The 26,489-nt window shown below is 39.1% G+C and overlaps 1 protein-coding gene across 2 annotated transcripts in view; it reads left to right on the forward strand.

The window, feature by feature from the left end:
- MOB2 (MOB kinase activator 2) overlaps nt 1-26,489 on the forward strand; it is a 109,597-nt gene that overhangs the window by 34,101 nt on the left and 49,007 nt on the right. The window contains exon 1 of one of the 2 annotated variants that reach the window (XM_041481150.1): nt 21,003-21,055. The exons of the other annotated variant lie outside the window; for it this stretch is intronic. Within the exon in view, the coding sequence (XP_041337084.1) occupies nt 21,018-21,055 (38 nt within the window). The 5' untranslated portion in view covers nt 21,003-21,017. Of the gene's footprint in view, nt 1-21,002; nt 21,056-26,489 lie in introns of those variants that run through there. 2 annotated transcript variants of the gene reach the window in all.

Consider the following 26,489-nt stretch of genomic DNA (forward strand, 5'->3'; position numbering starts at 1 on the left):
CTCTCACCTGGTTACAACCTTACTTCAGGTCCTTGTCGAGAGCCATAAGGTCACTCCTGAGCCTCCTTTTCTGCAGGCTAAACCACCCCAGCTCCCTGTACTGCTTTTCATCACGTTTTTGCTCCACACCCTTCCCCAGCTCTGTAGCCTTCTCTGGACATGCTCCAGCACCTCAGTGTCTTTTTTGCAGTGCAGCCCCAGAACTGGACACAGGACTCAAGTTACAGCCATTTATTTTTGTTTTATTGGTAGTCCCCCATTGCTTGTTTTTCTGCTGGTGCAGAACCCATTTAAGAGATTATCTTACTGTGGGATTGATGAAAAATGCCAATGTCAAGCATATCACATTAATTGAAAGCTTGGTTTGAAGTCCTTTTTCCCCTGAAGCCTACTGGAATATTCTAGGCATCTTCCACAAGGTGGAGCTTTAAAACTCTGTGGCTGGGAAATTTTCCCACTTGTCTAATAAGCAGAATGATGAATGGAGTTTGTGAAATCTTACAAAATAGGTATAAACCAACTGTTTCAACACTTTTCAGGAAAGAGAGTAAGGTTTAGAAAAAGCAACAAACAGAACAGATGTTTTGGACTGTAATATGTCTGAGTCACTGGAATTAATGTTGTGAAAGAGAAAATGAAGGGTTGGAAAAAATAATTCTCATTACTTATTTATTGTTTTGGTATTACTGTTTCTTTGCTTCCAAACTGACTTGAAAGGTAGGCAGAACTAGATAGAGAAAAGCATTATCAAAATAGTTGCTAAATTTTCATTTGTTGGCAGGAGGCTTTTTATGATTTTAAACAGTCCTACCCTAAAAGAAGAGGAGGAAACTATAGATAAGCTATTCTGATAGATTAAAGTAAGGCAGAAAGCCTCTTTCTTTCTTTTGTACAGCTGTCTTTTCAAGAATGAGCTATGCATGCCTGTTCTCTAGAAGAGCACCTTTTTCTGGTTTTCACTCTGCCTGCCAGAAGTTGCATCTTGCTGAATTCTGGAAAAGTGCTACTGGTATTTCAGGCTGTGTTTCAGTAATCAGTTATCTTGGGCTTCCCATGTTTCTTTGAGTATCTGAACTGTGTTTTACTCTATTGCCATCTTGTTGGAAATCCCCTGCTGCTGATTTTGTTGGAATGGAATTCATCATCTGTTCGCTGCGCTGCTGCTGGTAAGGCAATTTTATACATTAACTAGCACAGACATGTGTGGACATGAGCTGGTGCTGTGCATACAGAAGCTGGGAAGGAGTTTAGCTGAAGAAGGGAAAGGAGGACTGGATGGAGGGGGTAGCAGCAGAGAGGGAGAAAATCAAAATCCCAAATGTCTTTCCTGTCAGGCTTTTCTACTTCAGGCTAGCCTTTCCTGATGATAACAGATGTTAGTAATCTATTTTTGCCTCATCTCTTTGCATGAAACAAAACTTGAGGATAGGAGAAGTTTACTGAACTCTCATTACAAGTGCTGTTTCCCTCTAACCTTTCTGAGTAAATGGCTATGTTTAGACCAAGAGACTTATCTAGTACTTTCTGCAGAATCTATCTTGTCACTCTGCTTGACTTGAGTAGCAGCTGAAGTTGTGAAACATTTTTTTTTTCAATTTAAATCATGTTGTTTATTTCATGCTTTGCAGGTCATGTCTGCCAAGAAATTGAGAGAAATTGAGAAAATGAGAAATTGACTATGGTTTTTTAATCTGTGTTTCAGGAATCTCCCTAGGTTAGGAAGTAGGAATGTTAAGAACTTCATACAGAGACAGCATATCAGGAATCCACTTTCTCTCTCTCTGATGTTACTACAGCCCCATCTGATGATTCTCTCCAGTTTTAGGCACAGAAAATAGTATATGGCAAATGCACTAAAAGGCAAGTGTGCTTTATGCCAAATGAGTTAAGAGCGTCTCTGGACAGACTGAGTGCACCTGATTTCTAGACTTCATGTAGACTGGTGGCAGAGCCAGTCTGTAATGCTTCTGCATCTCGCTGGATCTGTGGCAGAGCCAAATTTTTAAGCTTCAGTTTTCCTCAGATGCTCAGATACTGAAAGCTGTCTAAAATTTCGTTTTCTCCAGGTTCCACTTCCCCCCCCGCCCAGGTATCCTTTTAATTTTTTATATTCAAGTATTAGTTTGACACATGCTGAGTAGATGTAGCTGTTGGTAGGGAAGATATGGGGACTGTTTTGGCAGTTTGAAAACCCCTTCTCTGTAATATAATCTTAGGTTAAATTTCTGAGCCACAACCTCAGAACAGACATTAGGCTTGCAAAAAAAATTAAGTAATATGAGTAGGGTGGTGGAGTGAGCTTGAAATCATGGAGATTTTTTTTCCCCCAAAATGTTACTTGACATGTTGTATGGGCAGGAATTCTTGCTGTTGTCTCCTGCTGCTTCTGCCAGTGTAGTTTGTCTGGTTTCCAAGGATCTTAAGTACTCCACCCATTCTCTTTATCAGCAATAGCAGAAAATACCTTTATTTTCTGAAAACCATAGCAGTATCAATCACTTAAAAATACTGTAGATGCAAGCTTTTGCATAATCCATAGTTTTGTAACAATGAATGATCCCATAGCAGTCAGTTGTAAATGCCAGTGGCTGTCTATGGAGTTGGATATGGGATTACTCATTTCCTGTTCAAAGAAATGGTGATTTTGACAGGGAGTGCCAGGGCAAATTGAATTAATAAAACCAAGGATATTGAGGGTATATTTACTAGGGGTAATTACTTATTTTTTTCTGTATTACACAGGCCAATACTCTATTGACAAAACCACCCCAAGCTGACAGTTCAGAGGCATTCCTGTGTTGGTAACAGGGTACAGTTGTCTCAGACCAAAGACTTTCTTAGCACTTCTTAGCCAAAAGATCACAGTTGCTTTATTTCAAAACACTTTGGTGTGAAGCCATTGAAATAGTAACCTAAGGCAGAGAATACATATGGAAAAGGGTCTAAGTGAAGCCTAACCCTTGGAGAATGGCATAGGCCGTTGGTGGCTATTTAGCTGGATTCCCTTATGGTCCGTTTTCAGTGTAAGTCCTATTTTCAGTATAGAATGTGAAAGAAATGCTGTGTAGCCATTTATTTAGCTTATAATCAGTGTGAGAAATCCCTCTGCAGCTTACAAAGAGAGAAGGGTGATAGTGGAAAATATCATTACTGGGAAGATAGATGCTCTAATAAAATTGCCTGTGGCTTTAGCATCTCCTTTTTTCAAGTAGTTTACTAGTCCACGGGGTTTGTGTCTCATCTTCTGTATGATTATCTTGCATTATTTTCATGACACAGGTAGGCCTAGATGCTCATAAAACTTCGAGATCAGCAATATAAACTTCAGCCTTTTGTTCCTGCTCTTCTTGCAGTCAGTCTGTTGGAGTTTTTTCTGCTGAGTTCCATGATGCTGAGATGCAAGGAGAATGGTCATTGCAAGTTAAATGCTAGACTGATCTTAACTTGAAAAACAGAATTGAAAACAGGGATGTGGAAGTAATGCTTAACTTCCAAGGCAACAACTTCTTATTTCCTAATATCTTGCCAAAAATAGTCAGTGCAAAATATTATTTGTCCATTTACTTGCCCCTAGGGCTGTTAGCTTAGCTGTAGCTGCTGGACCAGGCATGTGAACTTGTCATCCTACTTTAAAAGCCACAACATGTAGAATTTAACAGCTAAAGCAGTTGTCATCTCCATTAATCACAGCATGTTCATTTGTATTTGTTCGTTTGCTCTGTGGATGTATCCTGGTGGATTGTCTGTCCAGGTGTCCAGGCAGTCACTGGCTTCTCTGCTTTCCCTCAGTCACTTAGCTCCCTTGTCCTTCTCTGGGTATTTAAATTCTGTATGGTTTTTTCTAGGTTTTCTTTAAAGGATTACTAGTTGTACGAGTTTGAGAAGGTTTTGGTTTTTTTTTTTTTTCATTCCACACACTCTCCCATAAAGTTTTCTAGACACATGCTGGCTAGAGGGTCAACTAGGGAAAGGTTGGTATGAAAGCTCACACCAACAGTGTCATCAGATGACATGGCTTCAGATCAGAGGCCAGAGTGACACCCTCACATATCCAGCTTTCATCCCAGTGTCTGGTTTATGAACTGAAATAACGAGACTTAAATAAAGAGAATCCATCTTCCCAGTGGCAAGGGGATGGGAGCCACTTGCATGGCTCCATGATCATTGGATCGTGGTGGGAGCAGTTTGCTGTGTTCTTTTACATTGCATTGACTCTACAGCTGATGGACTTAATTTTCTGTGATTTTAGTACCTGGTCCATTCCACCTGTGGTTTATGTCACTCATATTAAATAAGGTTTGTGGGTGGTTGGTAACTGATTTCAGTTTTATATATCATAATTTCTAGGTCAGATTTTAAGTTGATGTAATTAGGTGGTAGCCAGCCATTGATTGTGGATGTATATATTGAATCAAATAATTTCTGATGAAGCTGCACCTTTTTTAATCTGTTGAGGAACTTAAGAAGGGAAGAGATAAAACAGGAACTTAAAACCAGTTCATCAGCTACACCTATTACACAGTAGATGACTGTAAATCACACAGTGGATATTTCATAACAGCAGATAAATCTCAGTGAGACAATCCTAAATGTTTGTGGGAGGAGCTGTGGATATTATCATGCAGTTAGTATATTATCCTAACAAGCAAATAGACCACACCCCTTAAATGAAAGGAGTTCTCGGAAAACAATTTGAACTATTTTGCAATTACTTATAAATTTTTATGCATGTCTCTGAAAAAGATTGTTTTCTAATAATGTACAAATGCTAAAAAGAATAAAAACATCGTATATGTGATAAAAATCTAGCCAGGGTAACTCATACAGCTTATTTATAGGATTTTGTTTTCAAAGTGTGCTATAAAGGAATGGTGACTTTTCTTCAAGATAGTTTTTGTATGGGTTTTTTTATTTTCTGGTCAAAATGAGACTAAAACATCTCATAGGCAGTATTATGACATGCAAATGATGAAAGCAATAGAAGGACATAGTCAATTAGCTTCCAAAATCAGTGGTAAAGAACAAGTCTTAGACTGAAAAATGCTATTGCCAGAGTGATAGGGGCACTGCAGTGTCTCTAGACTTTTGCTTTTCTCCCACAAGTATTGACCGTCAAAAGGCAAAGACGTGTTTTGCCACCACTTCACTGTTCTGTTCTTTTCCTTTTAGGTGCTGGATTTTTAAGGTCCTGTCTGAAATGGGGGAATTTTTTGTGCTGCGGCACTTCATTTGTAACTTCTCCTTTGCTACCCCTGTTGGGTTTTACTGAAGTTCTACAATTTGTTCTTTCTCTTGCAGTTCATTTCCTAAAGTAATCTTTCTAGCCAAGAGCTACATTAGAGCCTCTCTGACAGCTCCAGTCTTTAAATGTGGAACTGGCTTTGCTTACTGCATTTGATTTTAGAATAGTTTATGCCTAAATGTATTCTGCTGTGAAGAATCCAGCTTTATTTCAGATTTAAACCCTCTTGGCTCTTGGAAATAGTGTTTCATTATATATATATACACTAAATCAAGTAATGTCATAGCCTTTGATATGAATAGAGTCAAAGCAGTCATGAATAGATCTTACTAAAAGTTATAAAACTTGTTCAGTGAAGCTTCAGTTGGAAAGAAAAAAATGTATTAAAGTTTTTAAAAATTTATTTTGGTATAATTTTTAGTTTCTCAAGGGATGTCAGGCATTCTCTGAATGTTGTACATGAATGTATAATGTTGGTGAGAGAGACACTCCGTTGGTCTTTGTGATTACAGAATAATGTGGTTCTGTTGTCTCAGAGATAAGGACTAGTGATCTGGGAGAGTCAGAGTTTGAGAATAGTTCATTGTAGGGTGATGATCTGTAATGAAAGTGAATAATAAACTTGTGTTTCTGTCACGTTTCAGAAAATCTCCTGCAGATGACAGGGATCAACAGGACTCAGACATATCATCTACCTTTTCCTTCTGCATCTGCTTGTCAAAGTAGCATCTGCTTTGTAGTAAAAACTGAGGCTCTGAGGAGGTTGTCTGTTCAGACCCCTTTCCTTTGCCCTTTTATTGGCTTTCTGCAGCTTTGTGGGGAGTAGATTGTGTAAAGTATGCCCCTGGAAAGCAGAGGCCGTTAAAAGGTTTAAGACAAATTTGTTTGAAGACAAAGAGGGCATTGAGGAAAACTGTGGAGAGGGATTGAAGGGCTTTTGCAGCGCAACAGAGCCTTGTCTGTGCAAGACTCAGCCTGCCTCCGAGTTCCAGCAGGCTGCCGAGAAGCAGGCCAAGAAAAGAATCTCCAAGACCCTGTTCCCTTCATCTGTAGTCTGCCATCTGGACAGAGGATGGCTAGAGGGTTCCTGGAACGTATAGAAAGGAATCTTGAGGGCTGAAAATAAATGCCACTGGAGACAGGAAGTGTCTGAGACTGGGAGGGTTGGAGGAGGGGAGCTGCTCTGGGGGTCACGGTGCTGGTAAGGGTGAGGGGCAGATAAGGAGAGCTGCTGTGCTGCTTTAGAAGGTGCACAGCCTTTCCTTCAAGCCCTGAACATCCCTCCATTTACTGCTTTTATACTTGAGGGCATCTTACTTGTTTGTTGCTGGGGTTCATCTGAGTGATTTGAATCTCTTTCCCTCGTACAACGGGTCATTTCACTTAAATTTGTAGCCCTTGGCACAAGGGACTTTGAAATTGGACAGGTTTATAGAAAGATAAAGTGGTGCCAGCCACTCTGAAATTTGATCTTGATGTTGTCATTAAGCTCTGTGTTGCTTCAGTGTGGTTTTTGGTGGGGTCTGTTGCAGTCAGGTTAGATGATATAAGTGAATGATGTTCCCCTGAATTATTTTTCTCATGTAGGAAAGTCAGTGGGCTACGATATTTTATTCCTTAAGTGTGCTTTAATAAGTGTTGTAATACTGGAGAATAATGCTGCTCCTTTCTGAGTTATGAGGGTGGCACAGCCTTTGTATTCTTCTCAGAATGGAAATGTCAGCTAATCATATCACACATCTTTTCTTCTTATAAAAGCCGCTTAAACCTCCAGAGAAACCTTAGAGTGGGAATTCTTTGTATCACCTGCTTTGCAGTTTTTAAGGGGAACCAGCCAGGTAACTGTGAATGTTTTTTGCTTTGTGTGCTGGCCTCTGAGCATTAAGTGGAAATGACGTAAGTTTTCATTTCTCAAGATGTTTCAAAGAATGTGGTCGTGGAAGCAGCTCCTTCCTATTACTGAGCTTTTCAATGCACACAATAAACATCTCTTCATGAGATTTCAGGGCCATTATCCTCTAGAGGATGCTCTTAGGAGGCCCAGGCACTGATGCTAGAGAAAGTTACACTCTGTGCTTAACTGAGCAATTTTCCTTCACATAATGCTTCTGAGAAATGAAACTGAAAAATGAGCATATGCTCAAATATTTACTGTATATCCCATGTGAAGGTGGTGGTACATTTCTTATTACTGACTTCGGCAGTGGAGTGTGCATCAAGTGTCAGCACTCACTGGCCCACTAGAACTGAGCTGTAACTGAAAGTCTTTTCTGGGTAAGAGAGCAAGTTTCCAGAGCAACTATTTAATCAGCTACATGTGCTGGCAGCCTTCTTTGTAAGATCACTGCAGGTAGTTTATTATTTGATTGAAAATTAATGGGGCAATTACAGCACGAGACCTAAGAGTAGAAGATGCAGGTTTGGAATGAGGATCATGTCAATGCAGTAACAGTAATTTTCAGGTTCCTCACAGTACTTGTTCAGCAAATAAAAGCCTGTTAGACAAATCTTATTTTATTCTAGAAATTCTAATTTAAATGTTGATGAATACTTCCATATTTGAAAACCAGATGAATATTATAAACTTATTGTAATGGAAAAAGTAGATTCTTCCACAGCAATATCTTTACTGCTAGAAGGTTTATCCTATTTTTGTTTCCCTCTAAATCACTTGTTATATCATCCCTTAGAGTGTACCAGTAAGGACTGTAATTATTCCAGAGGCTCCGCACACAGCCACCACTGGAATCTGTAATTAGGGGGAGTGCAGGCTTTCTGTGCTTAGGGTTATGTTGTTCTCCAGCTGGAGGATGCATTTCCAACTGCATAGCACAGAGTAGAACTGCATAGTGTTGCAAAGTGAAATACCAATTTATAGGTTAAAATCCATCTTGTTCTTGATTAAAAACAAAAAAAAACCAAAACCCAACCAAACCAAAAAAAAAAAAAAAAAAAACCAAACACCAACAACCCATAGTGGATAGCATGATCTCTGTGCCAGCTCATTACTTTTCATATGATTGTTTGGAGAAGAAAAAAAAATCCAGAATTCTTAAATGTCTTAGTATTGAATAGGGATAAACTGGATTCCTTGCTGAGAGAGCTGTGTGGCATGTTCTTTTAATTTGCAAACTTTTTCCGAGATGTCATTAGTCCTTCCTTAGAGCAGCAGCTTGCCAGAAAAGGAATTTCAGTAGATTGTCCGTGTTTACATGAGTCATTACTGATTCTTTGCTGAAAGAAAGTATTTTCTGTTGTGCATATCTCATCTTGTTGTAAATCCTGTTATTTTTTAGGTTGCTGGTGGACACTTCTGCAGCAATTTTAGAAATGTTATAACCTTTCCTGGGTTATGGTATACGTGTAATTGTAGCATAGTGCAATCTGGATAAGGCAGGTCTTTGGGTATGAAGAAAGAACACATTAATGATTTAGTGTAATTTTGAGTCAGGCAAAAAAAATCAACAAAAAAAATCCCGTCTTCTCAAGAAGTTGGTTGAATTCATGGCAGTCTTTTTAAACCTTTGTTTCACAAGGAAAAATAAAGATAAGACCTTTTAAATGGGCACTGTCTGTAGAGAAGGACAAAACACAGCATAAAGATTGACACATAATTGTTTCTAATATGCTTAGTCAAAACTTACTGTAGTCACTTTTCCTCTTCAAGCCCTTGCTGTTCTGCTTTTGTGGGGTTTGTCAAATTTGTCATAGGAGTTTTTAGGGAGCACAATGATTGAATTAAAAAAAAAAAGGCCTGCAGGTTAAAGGTGGAATTTTATATCAAAATATTCATGCAAGCACACAATCCACATGCTTTCTGTATAGGAGGTTTTTACTTTCTGCCTGACCTGTAGTATGAATTGTCTCTATGTTGTCATGGAGTCTCTGCAATAGCAGAGTTGCTGGTCCCACAGATGGGAGCTAACTGGGGTTTCTGTGATTGCACCAAAATATGTGAACTGGGAGTGGAAAGGAATGAAAAGATGGCCTTGACAGCAAGCCTGATTCTAATGTATGTAAGTGGAAAAACCTTGTAGTATGTGGACTTGAAATTATTTTGTCAGTAAGTTAATAAAAATGGTGACCTCTGCTAGCAAATAATCAAGTGTTGCACTGCTGTTTCCCAAGCCAGGTCATGAGTCCAAAATATCAACTGCTCTTTAGGAGATGGGGGAACTAGAAGGGGCAGAAAGAAAAAGAGGACGAGACAAGAATTCTGGATTTAGTGTGTTTTGCAGGTACTTCCATAATAATTGATTTGGCACTTATATCTTCAGAGGTAGAGATAAGGCATCTCTTGTGATGATCTGAATTATTTGATGTATATATTATTACAGAACTGCAGTGTATGAGGAAAACTAAATGCTGTTAATAAAAAAACCAAAATGAAATAAAATGCCAACAACCTGCAACAAAGCTTTATAAGAATTGTTATGGCTGTTGCAGGACCAAAACTAGTAATGCTTCATAGAAAACTGAAGAGCCTTGGGTTTCTTACCACTTATGAAGAATAAAGCTTTTCTTCACTTAAACTTCAAATGGGTGCATTTTTAAAGGTTATCAGCAGAAGTATTATAATATCCCTTTCTAACTTTCACTGCATCAAGCTGAGCTTTATCTTATTTTTTATCAATGTAGTGAGGCTTTTTTGTTTCTAAAACAAGCAGATAATCCATTATTGTTCTAGCATGTGGAGAGTCTGGCGATATGTATCAAAGGACTATAACTTTTCATTGAATTAGCTGTCAGAAGGAAAAAATAGCAGTGTTTTTCTGAATTATGATCTATCCCACATTTTTAAGTAAGAAAGGGGGGTTGTATGCAAGTTGACTTGTAATGATGATGTGTGGAGTTGAAGAACAATGACAATTTTTCTTAATATTTGGAGTATCTGGAGAAAAGAGATGAGGGTTGGAGTGAAAGGCAGGTCAAAGCTGGAGAAGCCATGCAACGTTAAATTTGCTTTGTACCATTTCTTTATTGGCCCTTTCAATTGTAACATGGGCACGTGAAAACCTGAAGGATCTTGTGCTGGTGTTTGATGTGAAAGAGAGTTTAATATAAAGGTTTAACACAATCATGGAGTGAGTATGGCTGCAAATTATAGATAAGGAGAAAGCTGGATAGGTAGGGGAAGAAATGCCAGCTCTGCTGGAGGCAGAAAGAATTCCAGTTATTAGAGGTTTCCTTCTCTCCTCACCTGGAGCTGAACCCAGCAGTCTTTGCTGGCTGCTTGTCTGGGCTAGCAGAGCAGATGCCATTGTGAAGATGCCTGTGTGTCCTGCACTGAAACTGTGCCTGTGCAATCTGGGTGTGCAGCAGGCATGCAGCCTTGGGCTGCTGGGTTTGGAAACTTAGTTTGGTTGACATTGCATGCCCAAAATCACCTTAATGTACATGTTCATCTAAAATCCAGGGGACAGAAAAAATCCTTATTTATTGCCCTAGTCGTATCTCTTAAAACGTTGCTCTGACTATATACTTTCCGAAGTTTTGCTTATTGATCTAGAAGCAAGTTTAGGACAACCTGTACTGTGTCTTGGTGTGTATGGTTTTTTGGTTGGTTTTTTTTGGGTTTTTTTTTTTTTTTTGGGAGGGGGTGTTTGTTTTTTCCATTTTGCTTCTAGGCATGATTGTTATAGGTGCTGATTAATCTTTGTTTTTATTAAATTATGTCACTGGACATACAGCCACACATTTTTTGCTAATTGGTCCTTTTTGTTAAAGTAAAGAAACGAGATTTACTCAGTGCAAGCGGATGTTAACATTTCCTGGTAGATAGGCTTGCTCTGTCTCTTTAAGCATCTGACAGAAGATAGTGTCAGCAGGAGGAGGGCACAGTGTGAAAATGGCCCATTATGAGCTACTCAAGCTACTGGAGTTTAAACTCTTACTCATCAACTCACTGTACTATTTGACCCTAAGCAATTTAATCCGTTTTTGTCCCTGTCTCAAGCTGGAGAATGCTCCACATTGCAGAGATGTAAATGGCCTGGCTAATGATGTGGTAATTGACCTTTGAAAATTGCATACTAATTAGCGTAGTTGTTGCTTGTCCTGTTCACAGCACTGCAGGCAAGACCGCTTTGATTACTGTAGCTTAGTGACTTTAAGCAAAATTACATGAACTTGCACTAAAAATCCAAAGGAAGTAAATAACAGCAACAATAATAAGACATGAGATAAATCGTAGGTATTACAAAATAGCATGTAAGGAGAATCACCCTTCTCAATCTGCTGTACAGGCTCCCTTTTGCCCATCTGATGGGAATAAAAAATTCGAGTGGGTTTAATGGTTGACTTGGACATTAATTCTCCTGGATCATGATTGCAAACTAGCAACCTTGTCATTGTGACCCCAAACAGCAAGCTTTAAACACTCAAGATTTATCTAAAACCCCCAGTGTGTAAGTTGAAATTCTGTAATAAGAATTCTATTTTATAAGTATAGAAGGAATGGCTCAAGCAGGTAACCAACCTCCTCTTGAAAATAAAGTCCCAGCCTCTGTGACTGTCATGTCTGTGTTTCACCCACTGCAGTTAATGAAGCTGTGTTCTGGTGGAAATAGATGGGTAGATACAACCAGAAATGTTAAAGCAGATGACTCTACTCTAAGAATTCCTTTTAAATCTTGGAAGAAGTAAAAATGGAATCCGTAAAGAAGGGAAGTGTAACAAGAGTGCAGTCTTAATTAAGATACGTAGGTGGAAGAGATTTTTTGTGGGGAAAGAGTGGGCTATGAGATGGTATCCTTAGTCATGCTTAAAGGAAGAAAAGGAATTTGTTCATTGTATTTGCATGTGGGCCTAAACTGATGATGGTTAAAATCTTCCAGGAACCTGTCATATGAAAGGATGTTAAAAAATGAAATGCTTTCAGGCAACTCTAACCTGTCCTATGAAGTTTTTTTGCTTCATTAATTTGGAATTTAGTTTTTAAAATTTAAACTGAGTCATTCCTTGATTTTCAGCCAAAACTGGTTCTCATCTAACTTGGGTCTTCAAGATTACTGACTTCCCTTAAGTTGTCCTTCATGTAGGTAAAATGGCACAGTAAAAAGGTAAGAATTCCGCTGGCAGCTTAGAAATTCTGCTTTTAATGTTTAATTACTCCATCTTTTGCCAGGAGGAAGATGTTTCATTCCCAAGATAGGACTGTTTGCTTTGTTCTCCCTGATCATCTGTTGCTGCTGAAGAAGTATAGTGCCATTATAGTGCCAAGTATAGTGTCTCTGAAGCATTTAAGACCAGCTTTCTAGGCTAAATGCTTTTATGATATAACACTGCATACTGGGAAGGCATGCATTATGTAAGTGAGGAGCTGGGGATTGCCTTGCATTGTAGGTTTTCCCATTGTAAACTCAAGGGACTACATGTCACTGGAAGCCTGTAAAAGCAGAAGCAGGACCAGGCAGCAGTTGTGCAAAGTTTGGATGAAATTTAGTGGTGGGTGTAAAATTTTTTATTGGTTTGGGGTTTTTTTTTTTTTGTTTTTTTTTTTTTTTTTTTTTTTTTTTTTTTTTTTTTTTTTTTGTTTTTTTTTTTTTGTTTTTTTTGTTTTTTTTGTTGTTGTTGTTTTTTTGTTTGTTTTTTTTTCCACTTGAGAATGGTAGCATATAAAGTAAGAATCTTAGAGGCTTTGTCTACCAGATTGCCTTGAGAGCTGAGTTCCATGCTCAGGAAAAATGTTTTGAAAAGGTATGTGTGTGCCCAGAGATGGGAGAATGAAGGGCAGTTACTGGGAGCTCAAATGCAGCTTCTCTCATGCAAGAGGCATTTGGAAAGGCAGGAGCCCGAGGCACCGAGGTTTGAATAGAGAGCTGAAGATTTCTGAATTACATTATTCTTTCATTTGATGTTTGGCTTTGCATTAGTCACTTCATCCCACTAAATCCTAGACTCTGTATTTTGACTTCCCAAGTGTTTCCCAGAGTGTTGTTATTGCTGCTTTACACTTTGGGAACAGAGATACCAAAGTGGAAGATGCCAACTGGCAAATGTAGCAAATTTTTCATTCCTGGCTGTAAATTGTTTAGGTATTAGGGAGTATTTTATAGCCAGCAGCTCTCTGATCTTGACAGTCCAGTAGAGTTCTACTTCACATCCAGTGCTGTTCCTGAGCAAACACTGAAAAGGCAGCGTGTGGATGGTGCCCTGTGTTGTCTTATCCTCAGTAATGGGGAAGACAGAAACAGCACTGACTTTCTGATTGTTTCCAAGTAGTTTCCTTTTATCTGCTTCACTTTATAGCCATTTCCTCCTGGGTTTTTCCACTGCAATGACTCTAACAATCACCGACACGGGTTGCAGGGATTGAGGGCTTTTTTCCAGAGTGCTGTTAAAATTTCCAAAAGTGCTATGTAAATGTTAGTTAATGTTCTGATGCTCTCAAATATGAGGTCCAAACTCTGACTGGGGTGGAGTGTTCTTGCCTTTCTTTGAAGGATGGATGACTGGGCTTATGCCTGGGATTTGTCTACAAAGACTTTTTGTTGAACATTTAGGATCTAGCAAAACTCTGAATAATGGCAGCCAAAGTCAAATTTGGTAAGGGCTTTGTTAGGATCACCTAAAAAAGCCAGTGTTCAAATGATTTATGTTGCTGCCTTTGCCTGACACACAAAGGATGTTTCACTTAGCACTTCAGAGAAGCTGTTTCATTATGTCCATTAATTTGAAGTACAGAATAATCTGCAAAAATAATATTGTATTTATTTCTTTTGAGACAGTCAATTTGCTTTTCTCTGAAGGTAAAGCATAATAGGTGTCTGATAAGTGACTCTACAAATGCAGGATGATATTTTTTATGATCAGAATTTATTCCTGATATACTCAAGTTTCCACTTTTGTCTGCTTTTTCATACCATTGAGCAACTGATAGATAGCTTAAAGCTTCTGATTGTAGTTGTTTTCCTGTAATGTATGTGTTGGTTTTACACATTCTTGTTGCTAATCATTGGTGTCCCACCCCCAGTTCCCGCACATAATTCCTTAGGTCAAAGCCAACCCTGTTCCATGGGTGCAGAAGTGTTCCTTTGCTGAGGTTTGTACCGCTTACTGAAGTGCAGAGAGCTCTTCAGTGTGTCCCTTACCAAGGAAGCATGTTTACTTACTTTTTGCACAGACCCTTCTGAATTAGGAACTGCAAAATAACAACTTACTGGCTGCCAGCTGTAAATGGTAAATTTACCATTGTAAATGGTAAATTACAGCTGTAATTTACCATTACAGCTGTAAATGGTAAATTCCTTGAATAAATAATTTAATTTATAATACTTGGCAGTAAGCATCTATATCAGCAGTCTGGATTTGGCATTGAAGTAAATTTCCTTTACCCTTAAGTGAGAGGGGCATTCCAGAGTCCCTTCAGTGTGTCTGTGCAGTAGCAAGGGTGGTAATGGAAGAGATTAATTAATCTCTCAGGATACTGGGGAGGATGTGCAAGACCAAGCTCATGATCAAGTTTAAAAGGAGATTCATAGTGAGGGCCTGGTACTTTTAATTTGTTTCAATTTTAAAATATTAGAGTGACTGAGCACATATTGTATACCTGTTGTACTCACCTATATATGGCATGTGGTCTGTTTTATAAAACTTATACGTGTGTTATCCAGTTTTATTTCCTGATTCCTCTTGTATTTAATGATTTGTTCTGTATTTGACCAAAATTACAGCCTTTTCTTAGTATTTAAAGAATTTTCCTTCCTCTGCTTTCTTAAGGGCTCTCTATTGAAAAAGTTTTACTTTTTAGAAATGAGGTTTTTGTATTGGAATTTGTGTACTGTTTCACTATTAACAAAATCAGTCTAGCTTTAAACTTTTTTAGTTGAAAAATTGCTTGTAGCTTTTAGCACCTCACTGTAAGACCACTTGGCTAAATTAAAAAAAAAAAAAAGGAAAGGATAAAAGGAAAGAAGCTAGTTGTGCCATAGAAAACAACTATTTTTCTGCTTGTTTTGTACAGGCTTCAGGGATTTCTATGTGCCTGATCGTGTTTAATTTTAGCTGAAGTCTCTTTCTCAGAAATATCTCTCCTGTTCTCCCTCTGTGGTACTTCCACACTTCTCCTGGATTGTATCATTAGCTAAATTTTGCAGCAGAGACTTTTATACCGACTGGGACTTGTTGGGTGGAGCATGTTGGTAACTCATACAGTTCTTTCCTGTTCTTGGGCTGAAGGGGCAGTGCCTGCTCTAAATTACCTGCTCACTGCTCTTGCCAAGAACATCAATCTTCTCTTACTATTTTTTATGTTACTTTATGAGCTTTCCTTTGAGATGGACAGGGTTTTAGGGGCTGGTCTCAATGGGGGTCTTCATGCTCTGCAGCCCTTTGCCAGAGTTCTATAAATACCTGTTGTCCCTGTGCCCATCTGCAGGAATCAGGGCAGCCTTCACCTCCCACTAAAGCATTTCTTTTGCCACAGTAGTTTTGTTAACCCCGTGTAAGGACCTCTCTCTAACACCAAAACTAATTACTGAATTCTGCCCAGCTTCTGTTTTTAAAACCTAAAAATCATTTAAAATAAATTGAACAGAATGCACTTGAGTACCGTGAAGTCCAGTTCCACACTTCACATCACATTAACTCTTTTGGCTGGCCCTTCCAAAGAGCGATGTCTGTGTTCGTTGCTCCAAGCCCATCTCCCAGAAACTGCCCCAAGTGGGGGATCAAAGCAGGCAGTGTGCCAGAGGTTTGTGTTTCAGACAGTTTGGCTCACATTGAAAGCTTGGTCTTTCCTGTATAAAGCCATGGGCAGATGTCCACTAAGAATGATTAAGCAGAATTTATATAAAGGCCTTGTAAAATGTTCTGTGTGTTTTCCTTTCTTTTTTTTTTTTCCCTCGTCCCCTATCCTCTTGATTGAGACATTTTGTGTGGGTGTGTATTTTTTTCTAAATTTATAAACCCTGGCTTTTGCCCTGGTCCGGTAAAACCACTCACCCACCCTTTTCCGTTTCCAGGCGGATTGCTGTTCTGTTATTACAGTTCTGTAACTTTCTCCAACACTGTCCTCCTTTGCTTATTATAAACAGCTTGCAATAACCCTTTCAGTGCTGCTGTCCTTTTTGCTTTAAATCAGGACTGCCTGTTGGTATTCATTATAAAAACCAAACCAAAGCAAAAATCTTGTCCTAAAAAGCAGATTAAAGACTTCTCCCCTGTTATGGCTTTCTCTTTGGTTATAGGAAATTTATTACAGCTTTCATTTTTATATTGACCATTGTAGTGTCTCCACACAGGGCTTTTTTCTTCCTTTTCAATACTAAGCCAAAATCTCCTGTGTAATGGGATTTCTTTACAAGTTTGGCAAAGAAATCTCTTCAGCTCTGAAGCTGAGGCAGCACTATCTTCACATGCCAAATGAATCAGAAATATTTGGGGGATAACATTTACATCTAGCTATGTCTTAAGAGTCAGATTTCCTGTTCTCCTCCTCTTTTACTATTTCATTCCCTATCAAGCAACAATTGATAGTGATATGTAAGATTGCTGTTCCTCTAATAACAGTGTTTAAATTAAGTCTGAATTATGTAAGGATTTAGGTAGAAGTAAAGTGAGCATGGCTGACCCACTGTTTGGTGCAGTGCTAGAAGTGTATAATCAGCCCAGAAAAGCAGCCTTAAATTTGTTTCTTGTAACAGTTCAGTACTTCATTGATTATCTTGGGAATTAACTTGGACAGTCCTTAAATACAAGTTATGATGCAAGACAGTAGAAAACAAGGTTAAGCAGTAAGTTAAGCAGTAAGTGGGTATTTTCCAGAGAAAGAGAGTAAGTTGTTTCTTCAGTAGTCAAACAGACGAATTCAAGTAGATTTTTCAAAAGAGGACAAACAATATGCCTGTAAAGTAATGATAAATATACTGTAGAAGTAACTTTTTAACACTTGTGAAAACCTTGGCTCTGCAAATAGGGTACATATGGGCACTCTGTCTCCTCTCTTTCCTGACCAGATGCAGAGAACTGAGGTTGCTAGTGAATATTTCTTTTTAGATGTAGAAAGATGTTTCATTCATATGCAAAGCTCCCCCTGGATGAATAATTAAGCTCTGAGTGTACTGTAGGTCTGTCCAAGTAGTGGAGAGCTGGCTTTTCTCTTCTGTACTCAGCCTGTACATTTCCTTATTAAATGGGAATTTATTTAATAGGAATTGAAATAGATCTTTTAATCATGTTTTCAAAGCTCAGAGTAGCTGGGACATGGTTGAAAATGGTAAATCATCCATGCTAATTTATGTTATCTAAGGAACTGCTCTTTGAGCTAATGTCCAGAATAACTAGGCCAAATGGTGCTGTTGAAATTCCCCTTGGAAGCAGAGCAGTAATTGGATGAATGTTTAGCCTGTGAACAAAAAAATCCATGCTAAAGTTTATGGATTCTGCTTGGGAAAGGGAATAAAAGAGAAGTGGGCTGTACAAACACTTTGTCAGAAGGGATCTTAAGGAGACATAAAGATGTTTTCCCTTTTCCCTTGTGCCTTCACCACAGTGAGGATGATTCAGCTTGTGTATGGTCTCTGGAATGCATATGTGTAGGGAAATAGGAGAAGAGAATTTCTTTAGGTGCAGCTAATAGAAAATACTGTAGGAGATAATGTCTATAGCATATTGCCTCACTATGGAGTTGCCTATTCAGCAAGTTTATCATCTTTATGTTGACTGAAAATAAGGGGCTTTTTAATCTCTGTGAACAAAACACATTTCTCCAGAAGACCTCTCTGAAGCAGGAATTCGTTGTTTTTGAAGTGGTTGTGTTGGCAAGTAGGCTTAGCTGTGTTCCTGTGGTAAGTTCTTTTGTCCGTGATAGCATTTTGGGATCCCAGCATCGATGTGGCTGACTCTGGCACTGATTGGACAGTTTATATTTAGTTGCTGGTTTCCTATAATAGTTTTCAGATGGAGATGTTAAAGAACACATACCCTTCTGCTGCTGTAATCCTGAAAGAGCATGGGGGAGTGAAAAAGAAAAAAAAGGAATTGATGTCTTCCTGCAAAAGTAGAGTTATGAAAAAACCAGCATCTGCTTTCAGCAGCAGAATTCTGAAATTAATTTTTAAAAAATCAGGTAGTCAGTGAAAGCAAAATGCTCAGAAAATTCATAAATCACTTAAATTTTGTCTCCAGAAAGGCACTTAAAAAAAGCTGTGGAATGGTCACTTTTTATTATTACTACTACACTTTTTATTATTACTATTACAAAAAAAATATGATTCTCCTGTTTTAGAATAGTCAATTGCTGTTAAGTAATAGTTATCAGACACCACCTCATGACAGCTCCCATGTTCTATATTGCTGGTGCACCTGCAATGCAAATTAGTAGATACCCAAAGAAAGGCCAGTGTCATATATGATTCAATTGTACTGTCAGATGTATCTTTTATTTCTAGTAAAGCTGCAAACACACCAGAGCCTGGATTTTACTCTGAGCCTGGATTTAAGGTGACCTCTAAAATCTCATATTTCAAGAAGAACATTGAGTACAAGTTTTCATTTGAGATGGGTATGCAGAGCATTTAGAAATTATCTTTGCGTAGCATTTTTGATTTATTAACTTTATTTTTTTATTCTCTAAACTATTAGCAAAATAAATCATCCTAGTTTACTTTGATAAGCTTCCAAGAATGTGTCTGTACTTTACTCAGCACTGGTAGGTAGGTAGCTGCTTGCAGGAACCTGACTTCGAGCTGTTCCGTGGCCATAGGGAATCTTGAGGGACGGTGGGGCCTGACTATAGCAACAGGAATAATCATCCCCTGGTGCCAGCCAGTACATAGGTAGGATCTTTGTAAAGCTGAGAAGAACATGAGGTATCATTCTCTCCCAGAATGTATATGATAAAAACAGAGCACTGCCAACACTGTGCTTGTAATGTGTTGGACCTATTTGGAGTCCTGGCCACTCTGTCTTATTTTGAGGAGGAAATTCTAAAGCGTGCTCTAGTCTGGTTTGACTTGAGCCAGTTTGTTTCATGGTTACACAGCACAGTTTTAATTTTTTTCTACCAGCTAGAACTGGGAGAAAATCATAGAAAGGTAGGGATGAGAGACACCTGCAGAAGTCACCTAGTCAGTCCCCAGCTCTGGAGCAAGATCATCTCAAAAGCCTGCAATAATGAAGACTCTGTAATCTATTCCTGTACTTAAAACCCAAATAGACATACCAAGCAAAATAATCCTAACCTGCTCTGTTTCTTGCTTAATTCGAATGCCTTTGTGATGGACAGAGCAGGAAGAACATTTTGTTTCCTTTCTCTTTACATTCTTGGAAGGTGTTGTCTTGTTTTTCTCCCTCAGTTTTCGCATCTGTAAGACAGATAATCTTCTTGATGCTCTCTGGGCTACAGCTAATTCTACATCTGCCTTCAACTGGGGTGCCACGATTTGAGCACAGTGCTCCAGATAAGGCCAGATAGATGCTGAGAATTTCTGTTCTGTAGATGCAGCATGTTCATACAGCTCAGTCTCATTGCCTTTTATCAGCAGGACCACATTGATTTCTTCAGCCTATAATTCAGTGTATCTCTTTTTCTCTCAACATTTGTGATCTATAGTCCCTATATAGGTATTATTGATTATATCTAACTGTATAATCTGAGGCACCTATAAAGAATTCAAGTAATTTTCTTTTTTTTTAGGCTGGTTTTCTATAACTGTTAAACTACTTAAAATAAAAATGCAGCTTGACAAGCATACTGTCTTTAGACATTTGAGCCATTAGAATAATGTTTTACTCGGGCCAGAGTTCTATGGGATTGATTGCTTCTGCTTTTTAGGTAGTGAATATTTAATCTTTATATTTGTCTAGTGTGCAGTTTTCCCATTATCCTAAAGCAGTTTCACCTGGGCCACAAGTGATGGTCATTTCAACATCCGTTGATAAAAATATTTTTCGTGTGATTTATTACTTAAGTCACTGTTGATCTGTTCACAGGCAGTAAATGATCAACAGCTACCTGGAGTGATTTTTGCATTGTGTGGTAGACTCAGCAGACATTGAGCTGTGCAGCTCTTTGGTTCACAGCTATCAGGGTGAGCAGAAAGGGGAGGAAAACAGCCTCATCAGAGACACTGCCATGCTGTGATGTATGCAGGGCAGCTTGCCCCTCACTGGACTGCTAGAGGATATTTTTCCTTGCAGCATTCGAGCATGACTTTAGATCTGCCTGTTTTTAACCTACTACAAGGAAGATAAGCCTTTTAACCACTAATCGTATGTCCCTTTCCACATGTGTAATTTCTAACTTCATACTGAGGGGAGGAAAAAAACCTCAAAACAAAAAATGCTGAGTATTTGTTATCTAGGGCTTCTTGTTTAGTTTGTGCTCTGAGGGTAGTGCTTGAGTAATAGTTGCAGCAGGGCTGGTGAGCAGAAGGGAACAGATCTGTAGCTGCTTTCAGGCTTTTTGGAAGAATCAGCTACAGCTTTCTACAAAATTTATTCTTGCACGTGCAGGGAGAGCTTTAGATACTTTATAAAAAACTCCTCTGAGTTTTTGCTGCTTTTCCTTAGTGGGCTCCAAGGTTTTGTGAGGTGTGTGGGGAGATTTTACACCTCCAGACTCCTGTTTGGCTGCAGGCAGTTTCCTCTGGGCTTCCTGCTCAGTGGCTCTAGTGGTGGTTTCGCATTGTTCCCCACTGATGACTCAGAGAAACAGGAAAGAGATCCCCTGGTGAACAAAAAGTGCAACCACCAAACAGGTGCCTGTGTTCTGGTGTTGCAGAGGACAAACCACCTCATTCTGGACTTTTCCCTAAGATTCTTATCTGCAAGTATGAGACTCAGGAGGAATGGGTCATACACGCTGAACGGGTAAGAAACAGCCTGCATCCTCTTTTGAAACTTCATCATTAAAACCACGTGAAAACAGAAGCCTTTATTTTCCTCTCTAGTGACGGGGTACGTGAAATAATGGCCATGTCTTTTGTCTCAAAAAGAACAGAGGATGACAGTGCAGGAAATGTGCAGCTTATTTAGCTTTGTTTTCTTCTGTGTCTTGTTGGGTTTGCTTTTATAGTCATGCATTTGGTGGGGGCGGGTTAGAGTTGTCCATATGTTAAAATGAGGTGGATCTGCCCAGTAAAGCCACGAAACATTAGAAACTCTGTCATTCCTGAAGAAGTGCCTGTGGTAATTATTCTAAGTATTTTCCAGCTTTTGATACAAAAAAGCTAAACTCATTTAATGTGATGGTCCCTGACACGGAATATAAATTACTTTAAATTTCATCAGTCTAAAAAATTAGTTTAAGTTTTTGCTACTTGAAACTACTACTCTGAGTTACTTTACTAGCTTTGTGGTTTTAAAAATACTGATTTTATTTCTCTCTAATTGCTGTGTCATCTTCTCAGTAACAGAGAATATACCATAACTGGAAAGATGATAATGAACTAAATATTCCTTGTTCAAGGAATTTTATAAAAATTGAAAAGAGAGAATTTTCAGTTGAATGGGTTTTTAAAAATAATTGTGTTCGATTTTTACTAAAGCAGATTCTTGTGTGTCTTCATAGGATGTAGGTTTTATTTCTGAGCACAGCTTAGCTGGTCTGAAGAGGACTTGTACTTCCACTGTGCAGTGGTGACTATTTGCTTGCAGCTGGCAGGTGACTTGACAAATGAAGAAAGTTGTTAGCCTTGGAGTGAGCTGCCTTTAGCCCTCTGTAATGAGCAAGGGCTGAGGTAAGTGCTGCATGGTGCAGCTCCTGAAAAGCCCAGATGTTCTGGATGTGCCTCAGAGTACAGGTGTGCAGACCAACCCCGCAGTGCCTTAGACTCACAGTCCAGGCTGCAGCCCAGTGGCAATCTCTGCACAGGAGAGGCAGATCCCAGCCCAGATGGATTGGGAATACTTTGACAATGTTTTTCAGCTGGACTGCACTGGTTTTTGCCTGCACTGGTTTGCCCAATGCAGCTTGGAAGGATCTTTTGCTTTGCCAAAATACGTTTACATTTGATTTTTAAAAATCCACAATTTGATTTGGATTAGGTTTTCTTAATGTCACAGTAGATGGGTGTTAACATCTTTGTGACACATCCTTAACATTTTTTTATGACTGTAATAAAAATGCCATTATCCAACTGCATACAAGATCAAACATAATTGAAGGTTACTATCTTACAGTGTTTGGTTTTAGGCTGATAAATTGGTCCCTCAGTGGGATTGGGTTTGTAGTAGAGAGAGGCTAAGAATGTATTCTAATTAACTTGGCTTTTTTGCAGAGGTTTGTGACCTTTGAGAGATTATCTTAGACAGTCAATTAAGAAATGATGCTGAAAAGCAAAAGATAATGGATATTGTTTATGTTAAAAGAATTATTTTAGACTTTAGTTACAAGGAGTACAATCTTTCATTGATTTGAGTTTTATTAAAAATGAATGCTTGGTATAGAACTTCAGGGAAATGTATTGTGCAAGATCACCCTCTGCATCTGTTCTGCCTTGTTGTAACTTGCAAGATGATGCATAATCTTTTTAAGGAATTTCACTTGTTGTGTCCCAGTGTGTACCTGGCATTACATTTTACACTGAGCATTTAACTGGAAGTGTTGTATTACAGTGAGTAAAACCAGGGGCACCCAAATGCTTGCATGAAAAAGAAGCTTCAGCTGTGAGTTTGTGGGAGACTTCAGTATTATCTGATTCTAACATGCTGATCTGCTTTACTTTATTAAACAACAGATGCTGAGGAGTTGATTTATCTAATTAAAGAAATTCCTTTTATGTTTATCTCTTGCCTAGATGGTTTAATAATGCCAGGTAATGGAAAAAGAGCTTCAAGTATGTTTTCCTGTTTAGCCTAAACTTTTGCCATGTCAGCAGAAAAGCCTGTTTTCATCTTCAAGGGTTTTTGTTTGGGACAGCGTGTTCCACTTGTCAGGTGGAGAGGCACCCTGTTGTGCAGGTCACTTGAGGAGAGGGGAGCTCATTGGGATGGAGTGTTGGAGGGCAGATAGTTACTGTGGGAGTGCTTTTTACAGTGCTGTGCATGAAAACTTTATAATAAAAAAAAACAAACAAAAAAAATTTAAAAACACACACAAAAAAAAAAAACCCAAAACAACAACAACAAACCAAAAAACCCAACCCCAAACAAACAAAAACAAACAGACAAACAAAACAAACCCCCAAAAATGTCCTCAAAACTAAACAAGAAAAAAGGGGGGTTGTAAACAAGGATGTTGTAGCAAAAGTCATCATGATAATAAGGTTTTTTCATTGGGTATCATTTGCTCAGGCTCTGATTGCAGTTGTAAACTCATAAAGGGGGAGAGAGATTACAAGGGGAGCTAAGATACTTGAAGATATTTTCCAACCTAATACCAGCAAAAAGTCTCCCCTGCCTCGCTTTTCTGCTGTTCCATCGCACCTCATTTGACACCAGTGTAAGAACTGTACAAACATAAACGGGAAACACAACTAAAATCCAGAGTTTCACTTAGAAACAGTGATTTATAGGTATTCTTTGAGCAGGTCTCACTGGACACGGGCATGTTTGCTCTTGCTTGTTGAAGTGGGTAATTGTTAGGCTTGTGGAGACAGGGATCTGGTGCTGAGATTCATCTCAGGACACTGAGTTAGAAGACCCACTTATCTTGCTGAGACTGAGGTAGAAATCTTACCTGCCAGCATCTCCTCGACCATGTTGTTAAGTCAGCTTTGCTGTTGTGTGCTATCCTGCCATATGCTGATTGTATTTCTTTGCATTGCAAAGTTTCTTTGTATAAATGATCTCTTTTGAAGGTCATCTTGGCTTGGGAGATGCTAATTTATTTGCTTGGTGCTGTGTTGTGACGCAGTGACACTGAAAAATGCACTGGCACTGTAATCATTGCAGCATCAATTTTTTTTTCTCTTTGCAATTGCTATTTCTTCTTTTGTCTTCTCTTGACCCTTTATCATTTGGAATTAGTGATACTCTGTATAAGTCTTTGCAGGCTGTTAGGGTGTCAAATAACAAATATTGTTTACTACACATCTATTTCCTCTTTTTCTCCTAATGACTTGAGTTTAAGGAAGGGTATAAATCCAAGCATGCATTTCACAAGATATGACCTCAACACAGCTTGAACTTTGGTCACAGGTCAAACTTCCTGTGTCTTTTAGGTCATAATGTAGAGGCCTGTGCATTCCTATAACCTTCACAGGGGTGCAGACAGAGCTGTGTCCTCCTGGTGTCCCTGCACAGAGGCCATGCCCTCTGCAGGAAGGCTTTGCTGCAGTGCTAAGTGAGTTGTCCAGTTGTACAAGTGAACACCTCTGTTGGGCAGCTGGCAGCTTGCTGACTTCCCTCCCAATACCATGGGGAATACTGACCTACAGCCTACAAGGTAAAAATTGCACCCACACTGGGCTTTCTGATGACCCTGGCAAGAGAGCCATGTGATGATTCTCTTCTGCTTGTCATGGTAATTTTGACAAGGCCAAGTGAACCACATTTGGCCTGAAAGTTCAGGTTCAGAAGCTTGTCAACTGATGGCTGTCAAATCTGAGCAATAATCTCTGCAACTCCTCCACAGTGGCCATCCTGAACCATAGTGATGGAACTGAACAGCATGTGCAAGAGATTATTTGCTGAAACAAACACATAGCACAATTTAAAACGTTTAGGTGTTAATTAAACAATTTTTATCTTCTCATCATTGCCCTACCTGACTCTCCACTGATGAATAACTGCTGTGTGGCATGTTTTCCTGGGACATTAAGTACCAAAAGAAGACATAGCTACATCATGCATTCAGAAATGTGGTGGGGGTGAAAGCTTTGAAAAGGCAGTATTTGCAGTTTAGCACCTCAGTGCCTGTGCTGCTGAGGAGCACTTCCTCGATTTTCTCAAAAAGTCTGTGTTTAACTTGTGGCATTGTTGCATCAGTGTTTCACCTGAAAGTTCAAATAGTTGGGCACCTCCCCTCTACTCAGCAGTGCCCTGGGTCCTTGTGAAAAATGTTCTTTGAGTTCCACTCTGCATGGAAGGGATTTTTTTTTTCCTGCATTCATCTTGGATCTGTGTGTGCACGAAGGTGATTATCACAATCAGAACTAACCATTGCCTTGAAACAAATTCAAGTTGGATGGGGACAAAATACTTTGGAATATCTTAATGATTAATGGATGCTCACTAACTGATAAAAAATATTGTTGGCCCCAAGATGTTTCCTCTTTTCCAAGCCACTGCTTTAAACTAATGACTTTTGATTTTGAGCCAAGTACTGAAATTGAAAAAGAATTTGTTTTTCTTGTGTGCTTCCGTCTTGTACTGACGTAAAGCAAGCCAAGGAGAGAAAGTAGTATCTTATGTTTGTTTTGCCCAAAAAAAGTAGGAATGGGAAAGAACATAGTAAGTCTGCTTCAGAAGGCCTTTTTATTGTCTTATTGCAACTGCAGGAAAAATATCTTTGAAGGATGTGACAAACAGCTCATGAAAGCTCGTTGAAATAGCTCGTCTGGCAGACTGAGGTAGTATGAACACCCAAATATCTTATCTGAGGAGAAGCAGCTGTTTGAACTTCTTTACAGTCCTCCCAAATAACCACATTTTCTGTCATGAAAAAAGGGGAAATCTAAGGGTAGCAGTACAGACTGTTGTCCTTGGAAAGCATAGCACAAATTTATCAGATTAGCACCAAAAACGTAGATTATCCACTCCAGAGATTTTTTTGATTGGGAATCCATTTTTGGAGAGTAGTCTTTAGAATGCTTTATGGTGTGAGAAAATACAAGCCAAGGTACAAAATGCCAGCACTCCTGGCTGAGCTCTGCCTGGTATCTTAGTACTTTCTTGGTCAGCTATAGCTCTCTCCTTTTTGTAACTCAGTTACAGCTTTACTCCCTACACTTTCTGAAGCTGACAGTGATCTTCATTCATGTGCCTCAGTTACAAAGTGAGATGGCTTCTTATATGTCATAGAAATGCCCTTATTTTGCTGTTTTTTGGAGAAGGAGGGTTGCTGCAGTGTATGCAGGGATGGTGTTTGGATGTAGACATGTAAGGCAGCTCTGACTGCTGGGTATGTACAGAGGGAGAACAGCCCCTGAGGACAAGCAAAATGTGGCAAATACTCTCATGCTATAAACAGCAGAAGTTTCCTTTATAAATAAAATACTTTGCTCATGTCTCCCACTCCACTCCCCTGCATCCCATGTCTGCCATTCCATTACTGCACAGTGACACAGCCAATCGATGGGGACAGGATTCCAGCCTCACACCATTTCCCACACGCAGGAAGGGTTCCTGGCTCTTCCTGACC

The sequence above is a fragment of the Pyrgilauda ruficollis genome, unplaced genomic scaffold (genome assembly GCF_017590135.1).
Source record: "Pyrgilauda ruficollis isolate IOZ18807 unplaced genomic scaffold, ASM1759013v1 scaffold55, whole genome shotgun sequence".
NCBI classification, from domain to species: domain Eukaryota; kingdom Metazoa; phylum Chordata; class Aves; order Passeriformes; family Passeridae; genus Pyrgilauda; species Pyrgilauda ruficollis.